At 40.8% G+C, this 20,862-nt stretch overlaps 1 protein-coding gene across 1 annotated transcript in view; it reads right to left on the minus strand.

The window, feature by feature from the left end:
- Positions 1-20,862, minus strand: part of SLC38A1 (solute carrier family 38 member 1) — a 124,069-nt gene that overhangs the window by 94,941 nt on the left and 8,266 nt on the right. Inside the window, exon 2 of the mRNA XM_089674015.1 lies at positions 8,555-8,745. Coding sequence (XP_089530141.1) covers positions 8,555-8,673 — 119 coding nt within the window. The 5' untranslated portion in view covers positions 8,674-8,745. The remainder of the gene's footprint in view (positions 1-8,554; positions 8,746-20,862) is intronic.

Below are 20,862 nucleotides of genomic sequence, written 5' to 3' on the forward strand. Positions count from 1 at the left end.
CCACACCAGGGGCAGACTGACAACTCATGGGGCCCCCGGGCAATAGGGGATCATGGGGCCCCTGTGTCCTTGCCCAAACTCAAAAAAGCCTATGAAAAAGTTACCAGGGGCATTTCATGGGGCCCCCTACTGACCCCGGGCCCTCGGGCAGTGCCTGAGTTTCCAAATGGTCAGTCCGCCCCTTCTCCACACCTATGTTCCAGAACCACTGGGGTTCTGAAGATACAGAGAGCAATCACACCTGCAGCCTGTGAGACACAGAACAGACCTAACCAATCACAAGCAGCTGCACTGACTACCGTGAGCTAGAACCAAATTTGCCTAACTCAGAAATTGCAGCCACACTGAGACAAGCTAAATTTGCCTAACAACAAAAATACAGCTTCACCGGATACAGTGAGCCAGAACTAAATCCATCTTATCCTAGCACCTATCTAAGAGGGTGCTACAACCATAAGCTATTTTTCTTTTTTAAGAGGCTTATTTACTAGTATTATTCGGAAAGTGCAGGCTTCAGTTTATGTGTTTTTACTTAGTACTCAAGTAAAAAAGTGTTTTTTTTACTTTATTTTGATCTTTTCATGTCTTACTGTTGAAGATTTCTGTTCTTCCAGCCTAACTAGACAGCAGTAGAAGATAAATATATTCTTTATTATGCTCTTCTGGCTGTGAAGTGGAAACAGTATTGAATTTGTCAGAAGGAACCTCTCCAGCATGATAACTCAATATTAGACACTGAAATCTCTGCCACGACACAGTATAGAAATCCATTCACTGATTAACATGCATATAACAACCTAAAATGTTTTTTATAAGTCTATCTGCTGTAGCTCAGTCTGTTAACAATGTTACACCAAAATGAATGGATAACAGAAATTATGACCATTTCTATAAATTTAGAAAATCGTGCTGAAAGTTTCAATGAATGCCTGTCTTTTAAATGCAGTATGCAGACATATGACTTAGATTTAAAAACACCCCGTACAGGATAATGGGAGGTTTGCGGTTTACAGGTTAACAATGTAATTCATAGGAAATTGTTTACTACATTTATTCAAAAGTTGTTTTTTTTGTGGGCCAAGAGAATTATTTAAAAAATGAAATCTTATTAACATATTGTAGTTTCTAGTTATTATCCAGGAGCTTCAGGTTTGTGCATTGGATTCCTTCCTGACAGAATACTAAGGACTGGGAAATTTCTAAGAGCCTCCATAGCTACAGGTGAAACTCGAAAAATTAAAATATCAAAAATTAGAATATTAGTGCAAAAGTTCATTTATTTCAGTAATGCAACTTAAAAGGTGAAACTAATATATGAGATAGACTCATTACATGCAAATCAAGATAGTTCAAGCCGTGATTTGTCATAATTGTGATGATTATGGCTTACAGCTCATGAAAACCCCAAATCCACAATCTCAGAAAATTAGAATATTGTGAAAAGGTGCAATATTCTAGGCTCAAAGTGTCCCACTCTAATCAGCTAATTAAGCCATAACACCTGCAAAGGGTTCCTGAGCCTTTAAATGGTCTCTCAGTCTGGTTCAGTAGGAATCACAATCATGGGAAAGACTGCTGACCTGACAGTTGTGCAGAAAACCATCATTGACACCCTCCATAAGGAGGGAAAGCCTCAAAAGGTAATTGCATTACTGAAATAAATGAACTTTTGCACGATATTCTAATTTTTCGAGTTTCACCTGTATGGAACATCACACCTTCACCATTCACAGAATGTCTTGTATTTTTTCAAGTTATACAAGGCATTTTTTTATTAGACAAGGCTGAGAGAAGGGGTGGTGATTCACGGTCGCTACCTCGTCCAATCAGCAAATGCCCTGTATCAATTTAAAAAAATGAAGGGGCATTCTATGAATAGCAAAGATGCCAAGCGAGCAACCACCTGTGGTCAATGTGCAGAAGTGAAGCCACTCGCACAGAACTCGGAAGATCACAGGATTCATTGTATAGAGCAGGCTAATACAATGATTTACAGCATCCCCAGCAGTCTCCTGCAAATTAGATATGGGGGTCAATGCACTAAAGGTTTCTATGTGTGATATGAGGGTCACATGACTCAATTTTCAGAAATATTGCATGAGATAGCAAGAGACTCAATTCATCAAAGTCAAATATCAAATGTGAGGTAAATCAAGTCAATTCACTAAAGCAACCCTTTTCAACCAGGGTTCCCAGACACCCTAGGGTGCCTCAATGTTTCTTCAGGGGTGCGTTGGCTAGATACCTAAAAATTGCCCTAAATACTTTATAGAAGTCAGTGAGTGGATCCTCTGGTGGAGTGTAACGTGTAAAAAAAAAATAAAAAAAATAAACAATGCAAAAAATAATGCTAAATTTAAGTGATAACGCATTTGGTAAATAAAGCATGTTTATTAGTGAATTGACTACTTTTGAGATAAATACCACATGAGTTATTTTAACTCAAAAATGTTTGCAGTACTCCCAATGTAAGTATGCAAAAATATATATTTCAATATATATTTCAGGGAGTTCAGCTTTAATAGCTTTACGAAAATGTTAAACTCTGCAGTGGCGTTGCTATGGGGGTGCAGGGGGCTCGGCCCGCACCCAGGTGACATCTGCCAGAGGGGTGACACCAGGGCTTTTTCTTGGCCAGATGTCCTGGAACCCGCTGCTCACTGCTGTCACTTTCGGGTGATAGCGCTCCTCTCCTGGAGCTGAGCACAGTATCCCTATGAGAGCAGAGGAGGGAGGGGTAGGGGATGTGCACAGCTGCTCTATTGTCCTGATGGCAACTTCTTCTGCAGCCTGCACATACTCTGTAAGCTGTAGCTGCTCTTCGGCAGCAGCCCCTCTCTCCTCTCCTGTGAAGCATGCAGAACCTAACCTTGTACCCTGTACAAACTATTCAGCCTTGCACCCTGTACATAGCACACCCTTGAGTCCTGCCCCTGTACATAGCGCATTCATGAGTCCTGCAACCTGTACATAGTGCACCCCTGAGTCCTGCAATCTGTACATAGCGCACTCCTGAGTCTTGAAACCTGTACGTAGCACACCCCTGAGTCCTGCCCCTGTACATAGCACACTCATGAGTTCTGAAACCTGTACATAGAGTACCCTGAGTCCTACAATGTGTACAGAGCGCACTCCTGAGTCTTCCAACCTGTACGTAACACACCCCTGAGTCCTGCAATCTGTATGTAGCGCACCTGAGTCCTGCAATTTGTATGTAGCTCACTCCTGAGTCCTGCAAAAGGTACATAGCGCACTCTTGAGTCCTGAAATCTGTACGTAGTGCACTCCTGAATCCTATAATCTGTACGTAGCTCACTCCTGAGTCCTATAATCTGAATGTAGTGCACTCCCGAATCCTGTAATCTGTACGTAGCTCACTCCTGAGTCCTATAATCTGAATGTAGTGCACTCCTGAATCCTGCAACCTATACATAGTGCACTCCTGAGTCCTGCAATCTGTATGTGGTGCACTTCTGAGTCCTGCAATCTGTACGTAGCGCACCCCTGAGTCCTGAAATCTGTACGTAGTGCACTCCTGAGTCCTGCAATCTGTACGTAGCGCACCCCTGAGTCCTGCAATCTGTACGTAGCACAATCTTGAGTCCTGCAGCCTGTACGTAGCACACTCCTAAACTCTGCACTCTGTATGTAGTGTACTTCTGAACCCTGTGCATAATGCGATCATGATATTTAACAATGGCTTTGTAAGGCCCTCCCATTATTAGTGCAATTCGGCCACACCTACTCTTTCATGTGGTCTTCTCTCCCCCTGTGGGGAGGGGGGGGGTTGCGGTGGGGGCGTGGTTGAGTTCCCGCACCAATCTCTGAGAAAAAAAGCCCTGGGTGTGGTTGACACCATCAAGTGCACTGTGGCAGGCTTGCCAAGTGTCTACTGCTCTGTCCTGCTCCTGCTGTTCCAGCAGCAGGAGAGAGCACTGGGGCAGGCAAAACGTGGTGTTGTCCCAACGGAGTGACTCCATGTTTTACTGCACCGGGTAACACTAACCCTACTGACGCCACTGAAACTCTGCAACTAGAATTGGATAGGATTATATACACATTAAATGGAAAATAATGGTTTTGCCTTGTTTTCCAGAGCAATGGAAGATGGTTGGAGGCTGGGGTGCCCATTTATGGAGGCTTGAAATCTAGTATTGGTACAGAATGTATGGTTAATCTTTAGAGCCTTTGTCTTTTTTCTTCATATTTGTTTGGTCTATTGTTTTGCATCTTTATAATCCATAAAATTATTACGTTGCCTTTGCTAACATCTTCTTTGGTAATATTGACCTTCTAGCTTCCGTAATTTGAGTTACTAAAGCTGGCTACACATGGCTCAAATTGTCAAACGATTCCTGGTGAATTGCCTGATATTCAAGCCATAGGGGGCTTTAATGGCACCACCCAGATCACTTAAAGTCAATTTAAAATCAACGGTGGGGTGGAAAATTATCGGCCAAAGCAGATGTGTCACTGTTCAGGTATTCAAGCAACTGCAGGTGCTGTGGCTGCCTGAATTTAATAGCCATCAGTGTAAATTCCACCATCCATGCTATTTGTTCATAAAAAGGGATGTAAAAGTGAGCGCTCTAAAAACAGCAGCTAATACACCAAAGGTAACCAATATAAAACCTTCATCAATCTAATATGTTAATAAAGTGCAGCGCTAAAATGTCAATGTGAAGTGAAAAATATATAAATGATCACAAAGAGACAGTCTGTGCAGGTCTAGGTGAAGGTAATATCAATCACGATCTAGTGTCGGTGCTCCCAAAATGATATGGTAAGAGTACGCATACAGCGCTGGATCCAAGTAGCTCTGGAAATTAATTGCTCCACATAGGAAGCCAAAGAATAGCGCCCATAGTGTAGTAGTCTTATAATAATGTAATTTATTAAAATGTATGGTAAAAACATCAGATTAAGGGCAGGTAAAACAGCAATGCAAAAATTGGACTGACCGTCCAGATACCAAGATGGCCGGCGGGCCTCAACGTGGCTCCGGCAGCGTGACATCATGACGTACTGGCTCCACTGTATAACTATCCAGAGAGGGGAGTTCCTGAGATATAGGTTTCCATATCCACTCACCCCTTAAAGGGGCCTCTGGCTGACTGGTTCCATCACCATCTGAGAGCTCCTACAGCACCACCTATATGCAGAGGGAGGACCTTTCCTGCCCAGGACCACATCCAACACCTAGAGGGGACCTTTACTGCTTTAACATTGCACATCTGGTGAGTGCGTACTCTTACCATATCATTTTGGGAGCACCGACACTGGATCGTGATTGATATTACCTTCACCTAGACCTGCACGGACTGTCTCTTTGTGATCATTTATATATTTTTCACTTCACATTGACATTTTAGCACTGCACTTTATGCTATTTGTTCATGTTCAGCTCCAAAAACAAAATATGCATGGCAAGCTTTAGTCAAACACAACATGCTAATAAGGGCTTCTGACTTTTATATACAGTACATATTGGTTCAAGGTCAGTGACTCAGAATGTACTGAAGTCAGAGGGTTAGCCAGGTAACCTGCATTTTCAGAACAAGATTAACAATGTAGCTTCTGTGTTTCTCTTAGGAAATGTTTTGTTTCCTGCAGGCTCATACAGTGTACTGACAGTCTAATGGGCTCTGCCATACATTAATTTATCCACCTTGGGATGATACACAGGATGGAACATTCCCTTTGGATTCCCATACAGAAAGGTCTAAAAACAAGCATGAGATATTGAGTTATTCCGGGTATCCCCTTCAACCCACAGAAATCTGCAGAACAGCTATGTATTAAAGTGGTTGCAAAGGCTCAAGGTGTCTTGCATTAAGGCATTCTATGCATGAAGATAAAAAACCTTCTGCGTGCAGCGGCCCCCCTAATACTTACCTGAGCCCCATCATGACCCAGCGGTTTGTATGAGAGCCTCAGTTCTCCGTGGACTCTCCCTAATTTTTTGAGGAGGTTCTGGAGTGAGCCTGTTTCCACAGCTTGCCATAGCAAGCTGCTTGCTCTGGGAGCAACCCTGGCAGGAGGGAGTAGCCAGGAGCACCGGCGGGGGGACCCAAGAAGAGGAGGCTCGGAGCTGCTCTGTGCAAAACCACAACACAGATCAGGTACTGTAAGTATAACATGTTTTTCAGGTTTTTTTAATTGCCTCTAATATCACTTTAACTTAAATAAAGACTGTATTTAAAAGTTTCTGTATACCAACTTATAGAATATGTAAAATCTCACCTTGTAAAACAACCCATTCAGTTTTAAATAGAAATGAAAGGCAAAATATTTATGTATACATACAGTATAAAAACATTATAAATACTTTTTTTTTCTCTTTTACAACCTCTGTTCTTAGCTGCATAGGGAGCCCAGGGAGAAGAAACAGCAGCACATTGATATTCCCATTGCATGGCTGTGCAGAGGGGGCATGTCAGCACATACCTGATGATTAGATTAACTCCCAGCACAGCCAGAAAACTGACCATGCTGTGCTCTAATGCCTGGTGTGGTCCATTTTTATTAGGACAGCAGAGTGACTGGCAGGAACACCAGCGATTTTACACAAAGGAAGCAATACATGGAGAACAGGATACTTTTTCATACAAGTACATGGTACTGCAGGCACATATCAGGAATATGAAATGTTGGATTGATGAATTCTTTCAGTCCTTGAGCAGGGGCCGATTTTATGCACACTAAAATATTTACATATTCTGAACAAGCAGTAGAAGCACTTTATCACTATTTTACTGCTTGTTAAAAATACACTGCTCAAAAAAATTAAAGGAACACAATTTGAAAACACATCTGATCTCAATGGGGAAAAATATCATGCTGGATCTCTATACTGATACGGACTGGGTAATGTGATGCCCCATCGTTTGATGGAAAGGAAAATTATTAACCTACAGAGGACTGAATTCAAAGACACACTGAAAATCAAAGTAAAAAATGATGTAGCAGGTTAGTTAATTTTGCTGAAATTCATTGCAGCAACTCAAAATGGTACTTAGTAGTTTGTATGGCCCCCACGTGCTTGTGTACATGCCTGACAGCGTTAGGGCATGCTCCTAATAAGATGACGGATGGTGTCCTGGGGTATTTCCTTGCAGATCTGGACCAGGATATCACTGAGCTCCTGCACAGTCTGAGGTGCAACCTGGCATTGTCGGATGGACCGAAACATGATATTCCTGAGGTTTTCTATTGGATTTAGGTCAGGCAAGCGTGGGGGCTATTCATTGGTATCAATTCCTTCATCCTCCAGGAACTGCCTGCATACTCTTGTCAGGAGGCCGGGCATTGTCGTGCACCTGGAGGAACCCAGGACCCACTGCACCAGCGTAGGGTCTGACAATGGGTCCAAGGATTTCATCCCTATACCTAATGATAGTCAAGGTGCCATTGTCTAGCCTGTAAAGGTCTGTGTGTCCCTCCATGGGTGTGCCTCACTGACCCACCACCAAAACGATCATGCTGAACGATGTTACAGGCAGCATAACTTTCTCCATGGCTTCTCCAAACCCTTTTACGTCTGTCACATGTGCTCACAGTGAACCTGTTCTCATTTGTGAAAAGCACAGGGCACCAGTGGTGGACCTGCCAATTCTAGTGTTTAATGACAAATGCCAATTGAGCTCTGTGGTGCCAGGCAGTGAGCACAGGGTCCACTAGAGGATGTCAGGCCCTCAGGCCACCCTCACTAAGTCTGTTTCTGATTGTTTGGTCAGAGGCATTCACACCAGTGGCCTGCTGGAGGTAATTTTGTAGGGCTCTGGCAGTGCTCATCCTCTTCCTCCTTGCACAAAGGAGCAAATACTGGTCCTGCTGATGGGTTAAGGACCTTCTACGGCCCTGTCTATTTCTCCTAGGATAACTGCCTGTCTCCTGGAATCTCCTCCATACTATTGAGACTGTGCTGGGAGACCCAGCAAGCCATCTGGCAATGGCACGTATTTATGTGCCATCCTGGAGGAGTTGGACTGCCTGTGCAACCTCTGTAGGGTCCAGGTATCGCCTCATGCTACCACTAGTGACACTGACCCTAGCCAAATGCAAAACTAGTGAAAAACAGTCAGAAAAGATGAGTAGGGAAATAAATGTCAGTGGCCTCCACCTGTTTTGGGGGCCATCTCATTGTTGGCCATCTAGTGCACCTGTTAATTTCATTAACACCAAAGCAACTGAAACTGATTAACAACCCCCTCTGCTATTTAACTGACCTGATCAATATCCCAGGAGTTTATTTGACTTGATGCTATACTCTGTATAAAAAGTGTACCTTTAATTTTGTTTGAGCAGTGTATATATACTATATACCATAGTGCTCATAGGCTGGACATAGGTGCTTTTAAGCTTTTTTTTCTTGGTTGAGCATTGATAACAATTATATTCAAAAGTAAATCAAATTTCAAGAACCATGCTCATATAAAACAGAGCAAAAAATATTTTTTGACTTCAATGACATGATGGAATTTTAATCAGATGTAGTTAATAATTAGTAAGATGACTGTAGTTTCAGTGATCCATATCTAGGAACATTACCCACCTGCTGATACGATTACCATCTGCCTCACTGAGCTCATTGGAGTCGTTGCTGATATTGTCATCCTCTGGCGTGTTCATGTTCTGTAATTCTGTCAATTCCAAACCGTTTTTGAAAGGCATTTTCCAAGCTTGTTTCCAGTTGCTAGCTTTTATTTAAAATGTATTTTTCTCTGTGTATGCTTAGCGGTGAACCTTCAGAAAAAAAATATTGTTTTGTGAATATACATCGCCACTTAATCATTCAAAATAAGCCAAGTCAAGAACTATATACATTATTCGTAGCCTAAATCCATAAACAGTTTTGGATAGAGCAGGAAAGGGTGAGAAATTCAGTCAGGTGTTACATGCTGAAAGTATTGGGATGCTGGATCTCTTCAAACAGTAGGGGGGAGATTTACTAAAACCAGAGCACTCAGAGTCAGGTGCAGCTGTACATGATAGCCAATCAGCTTCCAACTTCAGTTTGTTCCATTAAGCTTTGGCAATAAAACCTGGAAGCTGATTGGTTTCTATGCAGAGTTGCACCAGATTTTGCACTCTCCAGCCATTCATTTTCTTTTAGTAAATAACCCCCTAGGTGTTTTCATTCCACACTTAGTGTAAGCAGTGTAGAAGGACTAAAGCAGAATGTCACCTAAAATGTGAAGTTCTGCCAATCCTCCCCCTCACCCCTCTTCTGCCTGTTTTGGAAACTTTACTTTTTTTAAATGGGTAACTCTTTCTAGCAGGACCCCTTTCCCAATTCCCCTATGTTCACTTAGGTGAGCCGCTGTGAAAGTCACTGCTAGTTTCCCACATCCAAGATAGAGGCACAGGGGCCCTAAAGCCTGGTGAAGAACCAGCGCAGATGGAGATAGCGCTGGATCCCTGGACCGGTAAGTGACTTTTTGTTAAAAGTAAATAGCTACAGTATTTGTAGCTGCTTACTTTTAATTTTTCAGAAACGACTTTACACACATGCCTAACAAGAGAGGTAAGTAAGTACGTTTTTATCACTAACAAAGAGGATGCCTCCACAGAGGCCAAAATTTTGTGCAATGACATCATTCTGAGATGGGGATGCCCTCTTGTGATTGATTCAGATAAGCGCCCAGCATTCACATCCAAAGTGGTAGCCAAATTAATGGTTATTCAGTGGAAATTTCACATCCCTTATTATTATTATTATACATGATTTATATAGCACCAACAGTTTGCACAGCTCTTTACAATATAAGGGAGAGAGTAAAATTACAATACATTTCAGTACAGAAGGAATAGGAGGGCCCTGCTCGTGCAGCTCACAATCTAAAGGAAGGAAGAGGTGATACAAAAGGTGATAACTGCGGGGGATGATCGAGAGGATGAAACGGACAATTAAGGATAAGTTGAGGAAAGCTGCTGAAGGTACATTTTGTTAAGTGGGAGACTTATTTGCTTGCAGCGTTGGCTGAAATCAGGATGACACCAAACAAAACAACTAAATTATCACCTTTTGAAATTTTAATGGGCAGACCATTTCCTACCCCACGGACCAAAAGGTCCGCTGGTGATTATGCCTGGAAATTTAGAGCTGATCCAAGAAGCATATGTGACGAATCTTATAAGGCTTTTGAATGGCATCTACGGTGATGTATCTCTTTCTTTTCCGCTTCCCTCACAGGAACCAACCCATACTTTCAAGCCTGGAGACCACATGGTTGTTAAAGCTCTACATAAGCACAAGGTCCTGGACCCACCTTATGGGGAGCCCACAGTGATAACAGCATATACATATACAGCAGTTCTGACCATGCATTCTCAGGCCTGGATCCATGAGTCAAGGGTAAAGAAAGTCAAAGATTCTCTTCCACCTGTGGTGTTGACTACAAAAGATGGTGAAAGAGGTGTCAGACAACCTGAAGCAGATGTGTTAGAAAGAGAAGCAGGCAATGTAGTTCCACTATAAGAGAGACAGACCGAGTCTAATCAAGGGGTCCATACTTTTGCATCCACAAACCATAGCAGTGACCATAACATGATTTCATTTATTGTTAGCTGTAAACAGCAAACACATACACGAAAAATAAAAACAGTCAATTTTAAGAGAGCTAATTTTCCAAGGCTGAGAGCTGCTCTCCAAGGCATAGACTGGCAGGGAATATTGGCATCAATGAACACAATGGGAGTTCTTCAAAAAGACTGTATGTGAACACAATGCAAAATATATTCCCATGGGCAACAAGTTTAAAAGGCTAAAAATCAAACCTATGTGGCTTACGGTAAAAAAGCTATGGATAATAAGAAAAGAGATTTTGTTAAATATAAAAATGAAGGAACGCTATCAACATTTAAACTTTACAAAGAATATAACAGAATATGCAAAAAGGAAATAAAGGCCGCAAAAATTGAAAACGAACTTCAGATTGCAAATGATAGCAGGACCAACCCCCAAAAATTCTTCAAATATATTAATAGTAAAAGTCCGGTCCGAGCATGTAGGCCCTTTACAAAATAATCTAGAGTGGGTGACTGGGGACAAAGAGAAGGCAAATTTATTAAATACCTTCTTCAGCTCTGTGTATACAAAGGAACATGGGGGAGCTCTTGTCCATAATGGGCATGGTATTGACACAGCTTCAGATGATCCACATTGGCTAACAACTGATATGATCCAGAAATATTTAGACAGAATAAAGCACCTGGACCAGATGGCGTACACCCACGGGTCCTTAAAGAATTGAGCTCTGTTATTTCAACGCCATTGTTTCTCATTTTTAGGGACTCTTTAATGACTGGCATACTACCACTGGATTAGCGTAAGGCCAATGTGGTGCCTATATTTAAAAAGGGGTCAAAATATTTACCACGTAAGTATAGATCTGTTAGTTTAACTTCTATAGTTGGGAAGATACTGAAGAGTTTAATAAAAGACCACATAGATGAGTTCTTGCTGGAATAAAATATTTTAAGCAACAGACAGCATGGATTCATGTCACACAAATTTGATTTCTTTTTATGAGGAGGTGAGCAAAACCTTGGACAGGGGGTGGCGGTGGATGTGGCATACTTGGATTTTGCAAAAGCGTTTGACACAGTTCCCCACACACAGCTAATGTGTAAGGTAAAGTCTACAGGCTTGGACAATTCTGTATATAAATGGATAGAAAACTACAAGATCGTATTTAGAGAGTAGTGGTTAAGGATTCATACCCTGGTCTAGGGTTGTCAGTGGTGTACCCCAAGGTTCAGTGCTGGGACCTTTACTTTTTAATATATTTATAAATGATTTAGGGTCTGAGATTAAAAATCCCATTTCAGTCTTTGCAGATGACACCAAGCTGTGCAGTGGAATAACGTCCTTACAGAATGTCTCCAACTTACAAGCTGACCTCAATGCACTGTTTCATTGGGCAACTATATGGCAAATGAGGTTTAATGTTGATAAATGTAAGGTTATGCACTTGGGGGCTAAGAATGTGCATGCATCATACATACTAGGGGGAATACAACTGGGGGAATCAATGGTGGAGAAGGATCTGGGAGTTCTGGTAGATCATAAGTTCAATAATGGAATGCAATGCCAAGCTACGGTTTCTAAAGCGAGCAAAATCCTCTCTTGTATTAAAAGAGGTATAGACTCCAGAGAGAGAGATATCATATTACCCCTGTACAAATCATTAGTAATACCTCATCTGGAATATGTGGATCAGTTTAGGGCACCAATTTACAAAAAGAACATTGGGGAACTGGAGAAAGTATAGCAAAGGGCAACCAAACTGATAAGAGGCATGGAGGAGCTCAGCTATGAGCAAAGATCAGAGGAACTGAATTTATTCTCTCTTGAGAAGAGGAGATTAAGGGGGGATATGATCAATATGTATAAATACATCAGTGGTTCATATAGTGAACTCGGCATAGACTTATTCACCCTGAGGTCATCACAGAGGACAAGGGGGCACGTCTGGAGGAAAAGAAATTTAATCTTAAAATACGGAAAGGTTTCTTCACAGTAAGAGCTGTGAAAATGTGGAATAGATTCCCTCAAGAGTTGGTTCTGGCCAGCTCAGTTGATTGCTTTAAAAAAGGCCTGGATTCTTTCCTAGATACACAGAATATAACTGGACATAACATTTATAGGTAAAGTTGGACAGAACAGCCATCTGGAACTTGTCTGCTGAACAGCAGGACTCAGCTGGTGAGCAGGGTAGTCAGTGACTACATTTCCCAAGAAAGGTAGTGTGTGGGCGGGGGCATATAAATATCTAAGCCCGGGAGATCGGCCAAGAGAGTGTGGGGAGAGACTGAAGGAGAAGGAGGTGTGCCGATGGCTGAAGTGCTGAACTGGTTGCGTAGCCAGGGTTGGAGAAGAGTGGAAAGAGCCTACTGACCACTTGGTCTGCCAAGCTGCCCAGCAAGAAAACCAGACGGGATGCTGAGTCTGAACCAGAGAGTCAGTGAACAGATGCTATCTGCAGAGATCTGCTGTACTACTTTGATCAGGTGAGAGAGACCCATGCACATGACTACTGACAGTTTGCCAGCTCAGCTATCTACCTACACACTACATATAGTTGCCCCGTTTGCGGCCTAGTTCTCCCGGCCGCCATCGTTAGGATACATCTGCATTACAGTTTATCATACAAGTTGACTGCAGGAACATACAGTTGCAGGCCAGGATACAGCAGTACCAACTGAAACAACACGTTTTCCTTCTTCAATAAAGCAAGATTCCTGATACTGTTAATTTTGCCTTTGATATTCAGAGGGAGTTGTCGTTGTCCATAGACACTTATGCCAATTGTTGCTATTCATTACTTCAAGGCTGTCCTATATTTAGTACTTTAAAAGGGACCCCGCCCTAATTCACTACCACCAAGAGGAAAAGTGTAAATCTCCCTTTTTCTCTCACTATCTTTGTGTTACTATCCTAAAGGAACTATATACCACACTTCAACTCAACTTCATACCAACTGCGCCCCAACAAGCGTGCAGAAGACATGTTAGTGTTCTTAAAAAGACAGTGCTCAATTTCAAATGAGAATTCTATTTTTTTCCACATCTAATCCTTGTCATTTAGTTCTGAGGACCCACAGTGAGCTGACGTGTTTCTTGATAGTTGTTCCTGCTCACTGGGGATTCAGCAGTTCCCTCGGATTGGAGGTAGTGGAATAATTCTGAAAGCAGGCCTGCCAACAGGTATTGTTGCTTTACAGTGAATGTCATTACTTTTACTCACAATTACCAAGAGATATTATATTTGCTGCATATAACAGTGTCATTTTGTTCTTTTTGACCAAGTTACCTTTAATTCCAATACAAACTTCATATTGGTTTATACTAATTTGTGAGAGAGTTCATTTTACAGTTGTGATTTATTTTGGTCACAAGAGCACGGTGGTCTGTTGCTCAGTGGTCCAAAGTCCTCTTTTCTGATGAGAGCAACTTTTGCATGTCATTTGGAAACCAAGGACCCAGAGTATGGAGGAAGAATGGAGAGGCACACACTGCAAGATGCTTGAAGTCCAGTGTGAAGTTTCCATATTGATTTGGGGAGCCATGTCATCTGCTGGTGTTGGTCCACTGTGCTTCATTAAGTCCAGGGTCAATGCAGCCCTCTACCAGGAGATTTTGGAGCACTTCATGCTTCCTACCGCAGACGAGCTTTATGGGGATGCTGACTTCATTTTCCAGCAGGACTTGGCACCTGCCCACACTGACAAAAGCACCAAAAGCTGGTTCAATAACCGTGGGATTACTGTGCTTGATTGGCCAGCAAACTCGCCTGACCTGAACCCCATAGAGAATCTATGGGGCATTGCCAAGAGAAAGATGAGAGACATGAGACCAAACAATGCAGAAGAGCTGAAGGCCGCTATTGAAGCATCCTGGTCTTCCATAACACCTCAACAGTGCCACAGGCTGATAGCTTCCATGCCATGCCGCATTGAGGCAGTAATTGCTGCAAAAGGGGCCCAAACCAAGTACTGAGTACACATGCATGCTTATACTTTTCAGAGGTCCGATATTGTTCTATGTACAATCCTTGTTTTATTGATTGCATGTAATATTCTAATTTCACTGTTCAACAGGTAAAAAGTTTTGGGCATAAAATTAGCTAATCTTATATAATTTTGGGGTGCTGAAAACGAAAATGACCCTAAAAAATGTTGATTGGCTCTAGTTTCCATGATATATTCACCCATCTAATGACGTAAGCCATTCAAAATTATGATGCAACTTCAGCTGCATATTGCGCAATTGATACTGGTGACCAATAGAAAATTGCATGTATACTGAGATGATGCAATATTAGCCTTTAATTGCATCACTTCACTGCATAAAAGCTGCAGTATCTGTAGCTGATTGTAGTTCGACAGCGTCTTTACATTTCGTTTTATGCTTATATAGGCTACTCAGTAATGCCTCGAACTTGTGTGAATAAAGCAGATAATTTCTGCTATATCTGCGGTGAAATAACTTTTATCTCACAAAAAAGGAGGATAACAGGAATGATTAAGAAAGCCTACAACTTGTATTTTGGCTGCAAGATAGGAGACCAGGACAAGAGCTGGGCACCACATATATGCTGCAATTCTTGTGGGACGGCACTGGAGCAATGGTTGAATGGAAAAAAGGCATCTATGCCTTTCGCTGTGCCAATGATTTGGAGAGAGCCAACAGATCATGTTAGTAATTGTTACTTTTGTATGGTGCCTCCAATTGTAAAAGGGCTAAATAAGAAGAAAAAGTTATCTGTGCACTATCCAAATATTCCATCGGCAATACGTCCAGTTCCTCATGGAGAGGGGCTACCAATTCCTAAAGCACCAGAATCCTTCGTGGTTGAGTCAAGTGAGGAAGAACCTGAAGCGTGTAGTCACGTGCAGTTGTAAGAGATAGCCCTTTCCTCGAATACAAGAGAAAAGCCAAGAGAAGCAAAACCGACACAAACTGAAGACAAAACTAGTGAGAATCCTAAGTATTAAAATGATTCAACTTAGTTTATGGCTATAATTTTTCTTGGTAATCCTATGCAATATATTATGCCATTTAGGCTTTGTTATGTAGTCAATATCACTTGCTTTATATTTGTGGAAAGACATCTATCTATATAATTATTGTGCATTGTGTAGTCATTACGCCTATAGTAGAAAACTTTCCGTTTACAGAAAAACTAGAGCCAATTGACAAATTTCATTGTTATATTTGAACTCAGAATGTGAGATTCATTAAGAAATGGATCCTTTTGTTTCCAAAACTGGCAAAAAATAAAAATTTGTTGAACAGTGTTTTCTGAGATTGTGGATTTGGGGTTTTCATGAGCTGTAAGCCATAATCATCACAATTATGACAAATCACAACTTGAACTATCTTGCTTTGCATGTAATTATTTATTTATTTCAGGTACTTATATAGCACTGTCAATGTACACAGCACTTTACACATATATTGTACATTCCCATCAGTCCCTAACCCTCAAGGGGTGTACAATCTAAGGCCCCTAACTCACATTCATACATACAGATACTAGGGCCAGTTTTAGACAGGATCCAATTCAACTACCAGCATGTCTTTGGAGTGTGGGAGGAAACCAGAGTACCCGGAGGAAACCCACGCAGGCACAGGGAGAACATGCAAACTCCAGGCAGGTGGTTCCGTGGTTAGGATTCGAACCAACAATCCTAGTACTGCCAGACGGAAGGGCTAACCATTTAGCCACTGTGCTGCCCTGAGTCTATCTCGTATATTAGTTTCACCTTTTAAGTTGCATTACTGAAATAAATGAACTTTTGCACGATATTCTAATTTTTTGAGTTTCACCTGTACTTATACACAAATCTACCGCTTTCCCATGATCAATACATTTTAAACCCATGATAAAATCAAAATGAAAAAAATTCTGGCATAGTTACATTTTATGTAGTATCTCGTTGCCATTATTTCATGATTCTGTATCACACCCTTATAATGGGCATAGTATGTCCACTTTTTGAACCTTTTTCAGGCAATGCATATTGATACATATAAAATTAATACATGCAATATGGTTCATTAGCCTACTGCAACATATCAGTGTTTCAACATGCTTGACACTAACACCATGGTCAATCATGATGGCAGATGATAGGTAACACAAAGAGATGAAATTAGTCAGATAGCATACATGTGAATGATCCAACAATAACATGGGTTCATAACCAATAAAAGTGTGACCCATGGTTCACATAAATATGTATTTTCTGAAAATTTTTAGTAAACCTACTGTTCAGTTTTATTGAATATTCAGTGAGTATTTTTATTAAATAATTAGTGTTGCCTATAGCAAGTAATTTAACTTGTCACAATGTCAAAAAGTAAATAAAAAAATGATTCAACATTTTTAAAATGTTATTTACTAAGAGTCAACATGCAGAGTAAACATGCAGTATTCATTTAAGAGTTACAGATTGGTTCAACTCCAGTGTGGGTTGATCTGCACAGGATAACTAGCTTGACTGATTTAGGAAGGTCATAATCTCACTCACCAGACTGTTGATCTTGGGCAATGTAGCAGGGATACTTTAATCTGATTAACTAAAAACAAACATGGTGCACATGTGTCTGCGTGACAAATGCATGAGTGTACCCAGTGTACCCAGCTAAGGAATGTGAATACAAATACATTTAAGTAAAATTGAAATCTCGTTGTTTTCTATAGGTTACTGACATTTTTTGAACTGTACATAAAATACGGTAAATCATTTGCATGTAGATTTAAAGTAACACCCCGCACCCTCAAAGCCTCTCTCACCCCTCCCTGAAATTCCTTGTAATTTAAAAATTACATCTTACTTACTTTAAATCTTATTTCCAGGTTTTTCATTTTTTTAAAGGTATTGGAGACCCTTACTGATGGATAGAACACTCTCATGTGATGTGTGATATGTGCCGTTTTGTACATCTGTACTGTAACCCCAGACAGGCATGATGACGCTCCTTGGGGAAGGGTGGACATGGTCATTGACAGTCTGGGCTCACAAGAAGTGGGCTGAATGACATTGGGTGCCATTCAACTAGGATGAGGAGTGGAGGCTGGTCAGTCCCATGAGCAGTGAGTGAGTCTGTGTAGGGGTAGCACCAGAGAAGAGGTGAGTATTGCAGGGAAATTTGTTTTTCTATGTTTTTTTTTCCATTACATTGCAATACATTTAAAGGAAAACCTGGAGTTCTTCCCAACACTGGCAGTTTCCATTTAGTAAGTTATTTACTTAGTAAATGTTAACTATGGGTATTAGTAAATTTAAGACTCCACCAGAATTTTGAAAAATTTAAAGGAAAACCTGAAGTTCCTCCCAACACTGGCAGTTTCCATTTAGTAAATGATTTACTTAGTAAATGTTAACTATAAAATTGATCATATTTAAGGCACCACCATTAGTTTGAGATAAATTGTTGCACTTCATTCTGCTGCTTATTGGTGTATTAATAAATTCTTATAAATAATGCCATAATGACAATTAACATTATTTAGAAATTACCTAAATATAACCTTTTATTTGCATTATTTTCCAAGCCGGCAGTTGACATATGTAACTCATGACAGGTTCCCTGTAAGGCTCCATGCACACTGGGCATTTTAATAAGGCTGGAAACATTAGATGTGTAAAGTCATCTTAAAAACATGAGCATTTCAGCATTTTTGCATTAGCGTTTAGCCGCGTTTTTTAGCATTTTTTTTTTAACAAAAAACCCACTAGTTCTGGGTTTTTTTCCAGCAAAAAAACGCCTCTGCCAAAAACGCTGACTACAGTCTATGTGTGCATGGACACATAGGATAAAATGCTGGGGGGGGGGGGGGGGGGTTACTAGCTGTAGAAAAAAATGGCAAAAGCCAAAAACAGCAGCTATAAAAACCTCCAGTGTGCATGAGGACTAAATGTATGTGCACAACATCAGATACAATTTTATCACTTCCTATGTAAAAGAGAGGAGAGGCCTGCCAGTCATTTCCTCTCTCAATTCTGTGGTTGGCAGTGGTTTTGCTAAAGAGTATGATACTAAAGAACAAATGGTAAACAGTTTTTCAAAATTACTACAGACAAACGTAAAAATCCAAGAGCATCCTAAAGTGTTACTAAACCCAGGACCCGGCATTCACTATATCTGGTCTCCCACAGTACACAGAACATGGAAATGAAATTATTTCAGTAAATATAAACTGCTAAATACCTTTCTCATCAGCAATATATTGCAATCATTTCACTTCTATCATTGTCTGGCCGAGCACAGGTTAATGCTTGTAGGAGGAGTTTTTATACTCCTCTGACTGTCTTATTAGGTGGTATGACCCCTGACCCTCTGTCTGGACAGTGCTAATTGGCCCTGTGCTGATCACAAGCATCCTCCCAAAGAGAAAAAACACTCTAGCAATACACACCAAACTGAGCATGTGCAGAGTGTCTCCTAGGGCGCTGTACTATCAGCAGATGGATTGGGGACAATAGAAGAAGGGAAGGATCAGAGAAGACAAGATCAAACCTTCTTTTTACACAATGCGGAGGATTAGGTTCCACAGCGAAGCAGGCCCAAACCAGAAAAAAAGAGTCACATCCTAAATTTTTGGAAGCTGTAGCTTTTTTTTTTTATTCTTTACTTAGGGTATTTTTGGATTGTACAATGCATCCATTAGACCTATAGAAATATATATTGAGGAGTCTGTGGTCACCAAAAGAACAATGCATTCACTTAGTGAGAGGTATAAACAGCAGTTCCTCAGTTACAAAAAAAAAAAAAACTATTGCGGTTGATTTACTAATTAAAGAATTAATTGAAGAGAGTTTATATTTCAGAAATGCTTGTGTGCAATATTTAATAGTGGCCCAGTTATCAGAAGGGTTCTCAGATGGGAGAGCATGTGAGATCGATACTATGGCAGATGGTGTAAGAGGAAGCTTGAGGAGGCCATCTCTAGGTTTATCCAGTGTTTTAAGCTGCCATGTATTTTCCAATCCGGTAACTGTGTGATGTATGCTGCCGCATAGCAATTCAGGATGTCTAGAAAGGGGGAATTAACTATTTTGAAGAACGAGGGGGGAATGTGGACAGCTAGGGTTGACAGTAGATATAAGAATGTCTGAAGTAATGTCATTTTAAGTATGTTGCAGCGTCCAAACCAAGAAAAAAGGAAACTGTGGCTTTACCTAGGAACAAACAGTAAAGAGGTTGGTTCAGACTCATTATTTTTGAGCCTAAAATGTAAAATGTAGACAGCTTATCACCATATAAAGGTCATGCAGAAAAGAAGGGGGTAATGCAGATAGATCAACAGCACTAAGGATGAAGTTCAGGTTTGGGTCTTATATGGAACTGGGGAAGCTGACAAACTACATAAAGAAAGATTAGGGTCAGTTAGAAAGCTGGAAGGGGGCTGTGAAGGGCCCTGAGCTCTCCACTCTGTAATTTCAGCTCTCTACACCCTTTTTTTGACCTCACAGACAAGCTTTATAAATTCAGCACTTTTAATGCATGTAGAGGAGAAAAGACTGCAGAAAGACAGGTACAACATATGTAGGAGGATTTGTTTAATCTCTATGTATCACCAGGCCGTTCACTTCACTGGGTATATGTGAGGATTTACAACCACTTTACGGTAAGTTGTAAGTCACTATTAGCTGTTGTCCTTCCATAGCAACCTCTTTCTGCTGCAAGGCTTTCCTTTTTAAAAAATGGGCTTTTGTTTCAGGGAGCAACAGTTTCCATTTATTTTGGGGGGTTATTGCTCTGTATTTTATATTGTTAGGACCCTTAGTTTAAGTTGAACTGTTTTTTCTTTTTATTGTTTCTCTTACAATTTAACGCAGACCTTTATCCAAGCATGCAGCCTGGGTGGCAAGGAAAATGAAAGCACTGAGTGTGTGATTATAATTTCTGTTGGGGGTAGGGATACCTTGAAAGCGAGGGCAGAAAAGCCTCCCCCTCTTGCAAAGCACCTTTGTTCCATTGATAACGGACAAGGGCTTCTATTGCAATTAATAGACCCCCAACAAGGTGGTGGAGGTAGCATTGGGAGACTTATAGAAAAATCCCCCTTGTAGGGGTGCTGTTATACAGCGGGGAAAATATTTTTTGATCCCCTGCAGATTTTGTAAGTTTGCCCACTTACATAGAAATGAAGGGTCTATAATTTTTATCATAGGTGTATTTTAAATGATAGAGAAAAAAACACATGATACAAATGTTATAAATTGAGTTGCAGTTCAGTGAGTAAAATAAGCATTTGATCCCCTACCAACCAACAAAAATTCTGACTCCTATAGACTGGCTATGTGTTGATGTGGTACAAAAATTAGTACTGTAAATTTAAGAAGG

The sequence above is a fragment of the Staurois parvus genome, unplaced genomic scaffold, assembly GCF_062004578.1.
Source record: "Staurois parvus isolate SC_StPar_1 unplaced genomic scaffold, SC_StPar_1.0 ptg000147l, whole genome shotgun sequence".
NCBI classification, from domain to species: domain Eukaryota; kingdom Metazoa; phylum Chordata; class Amphibia; order Anura; family Ranidae; genus Staurois; species Staurois parvus.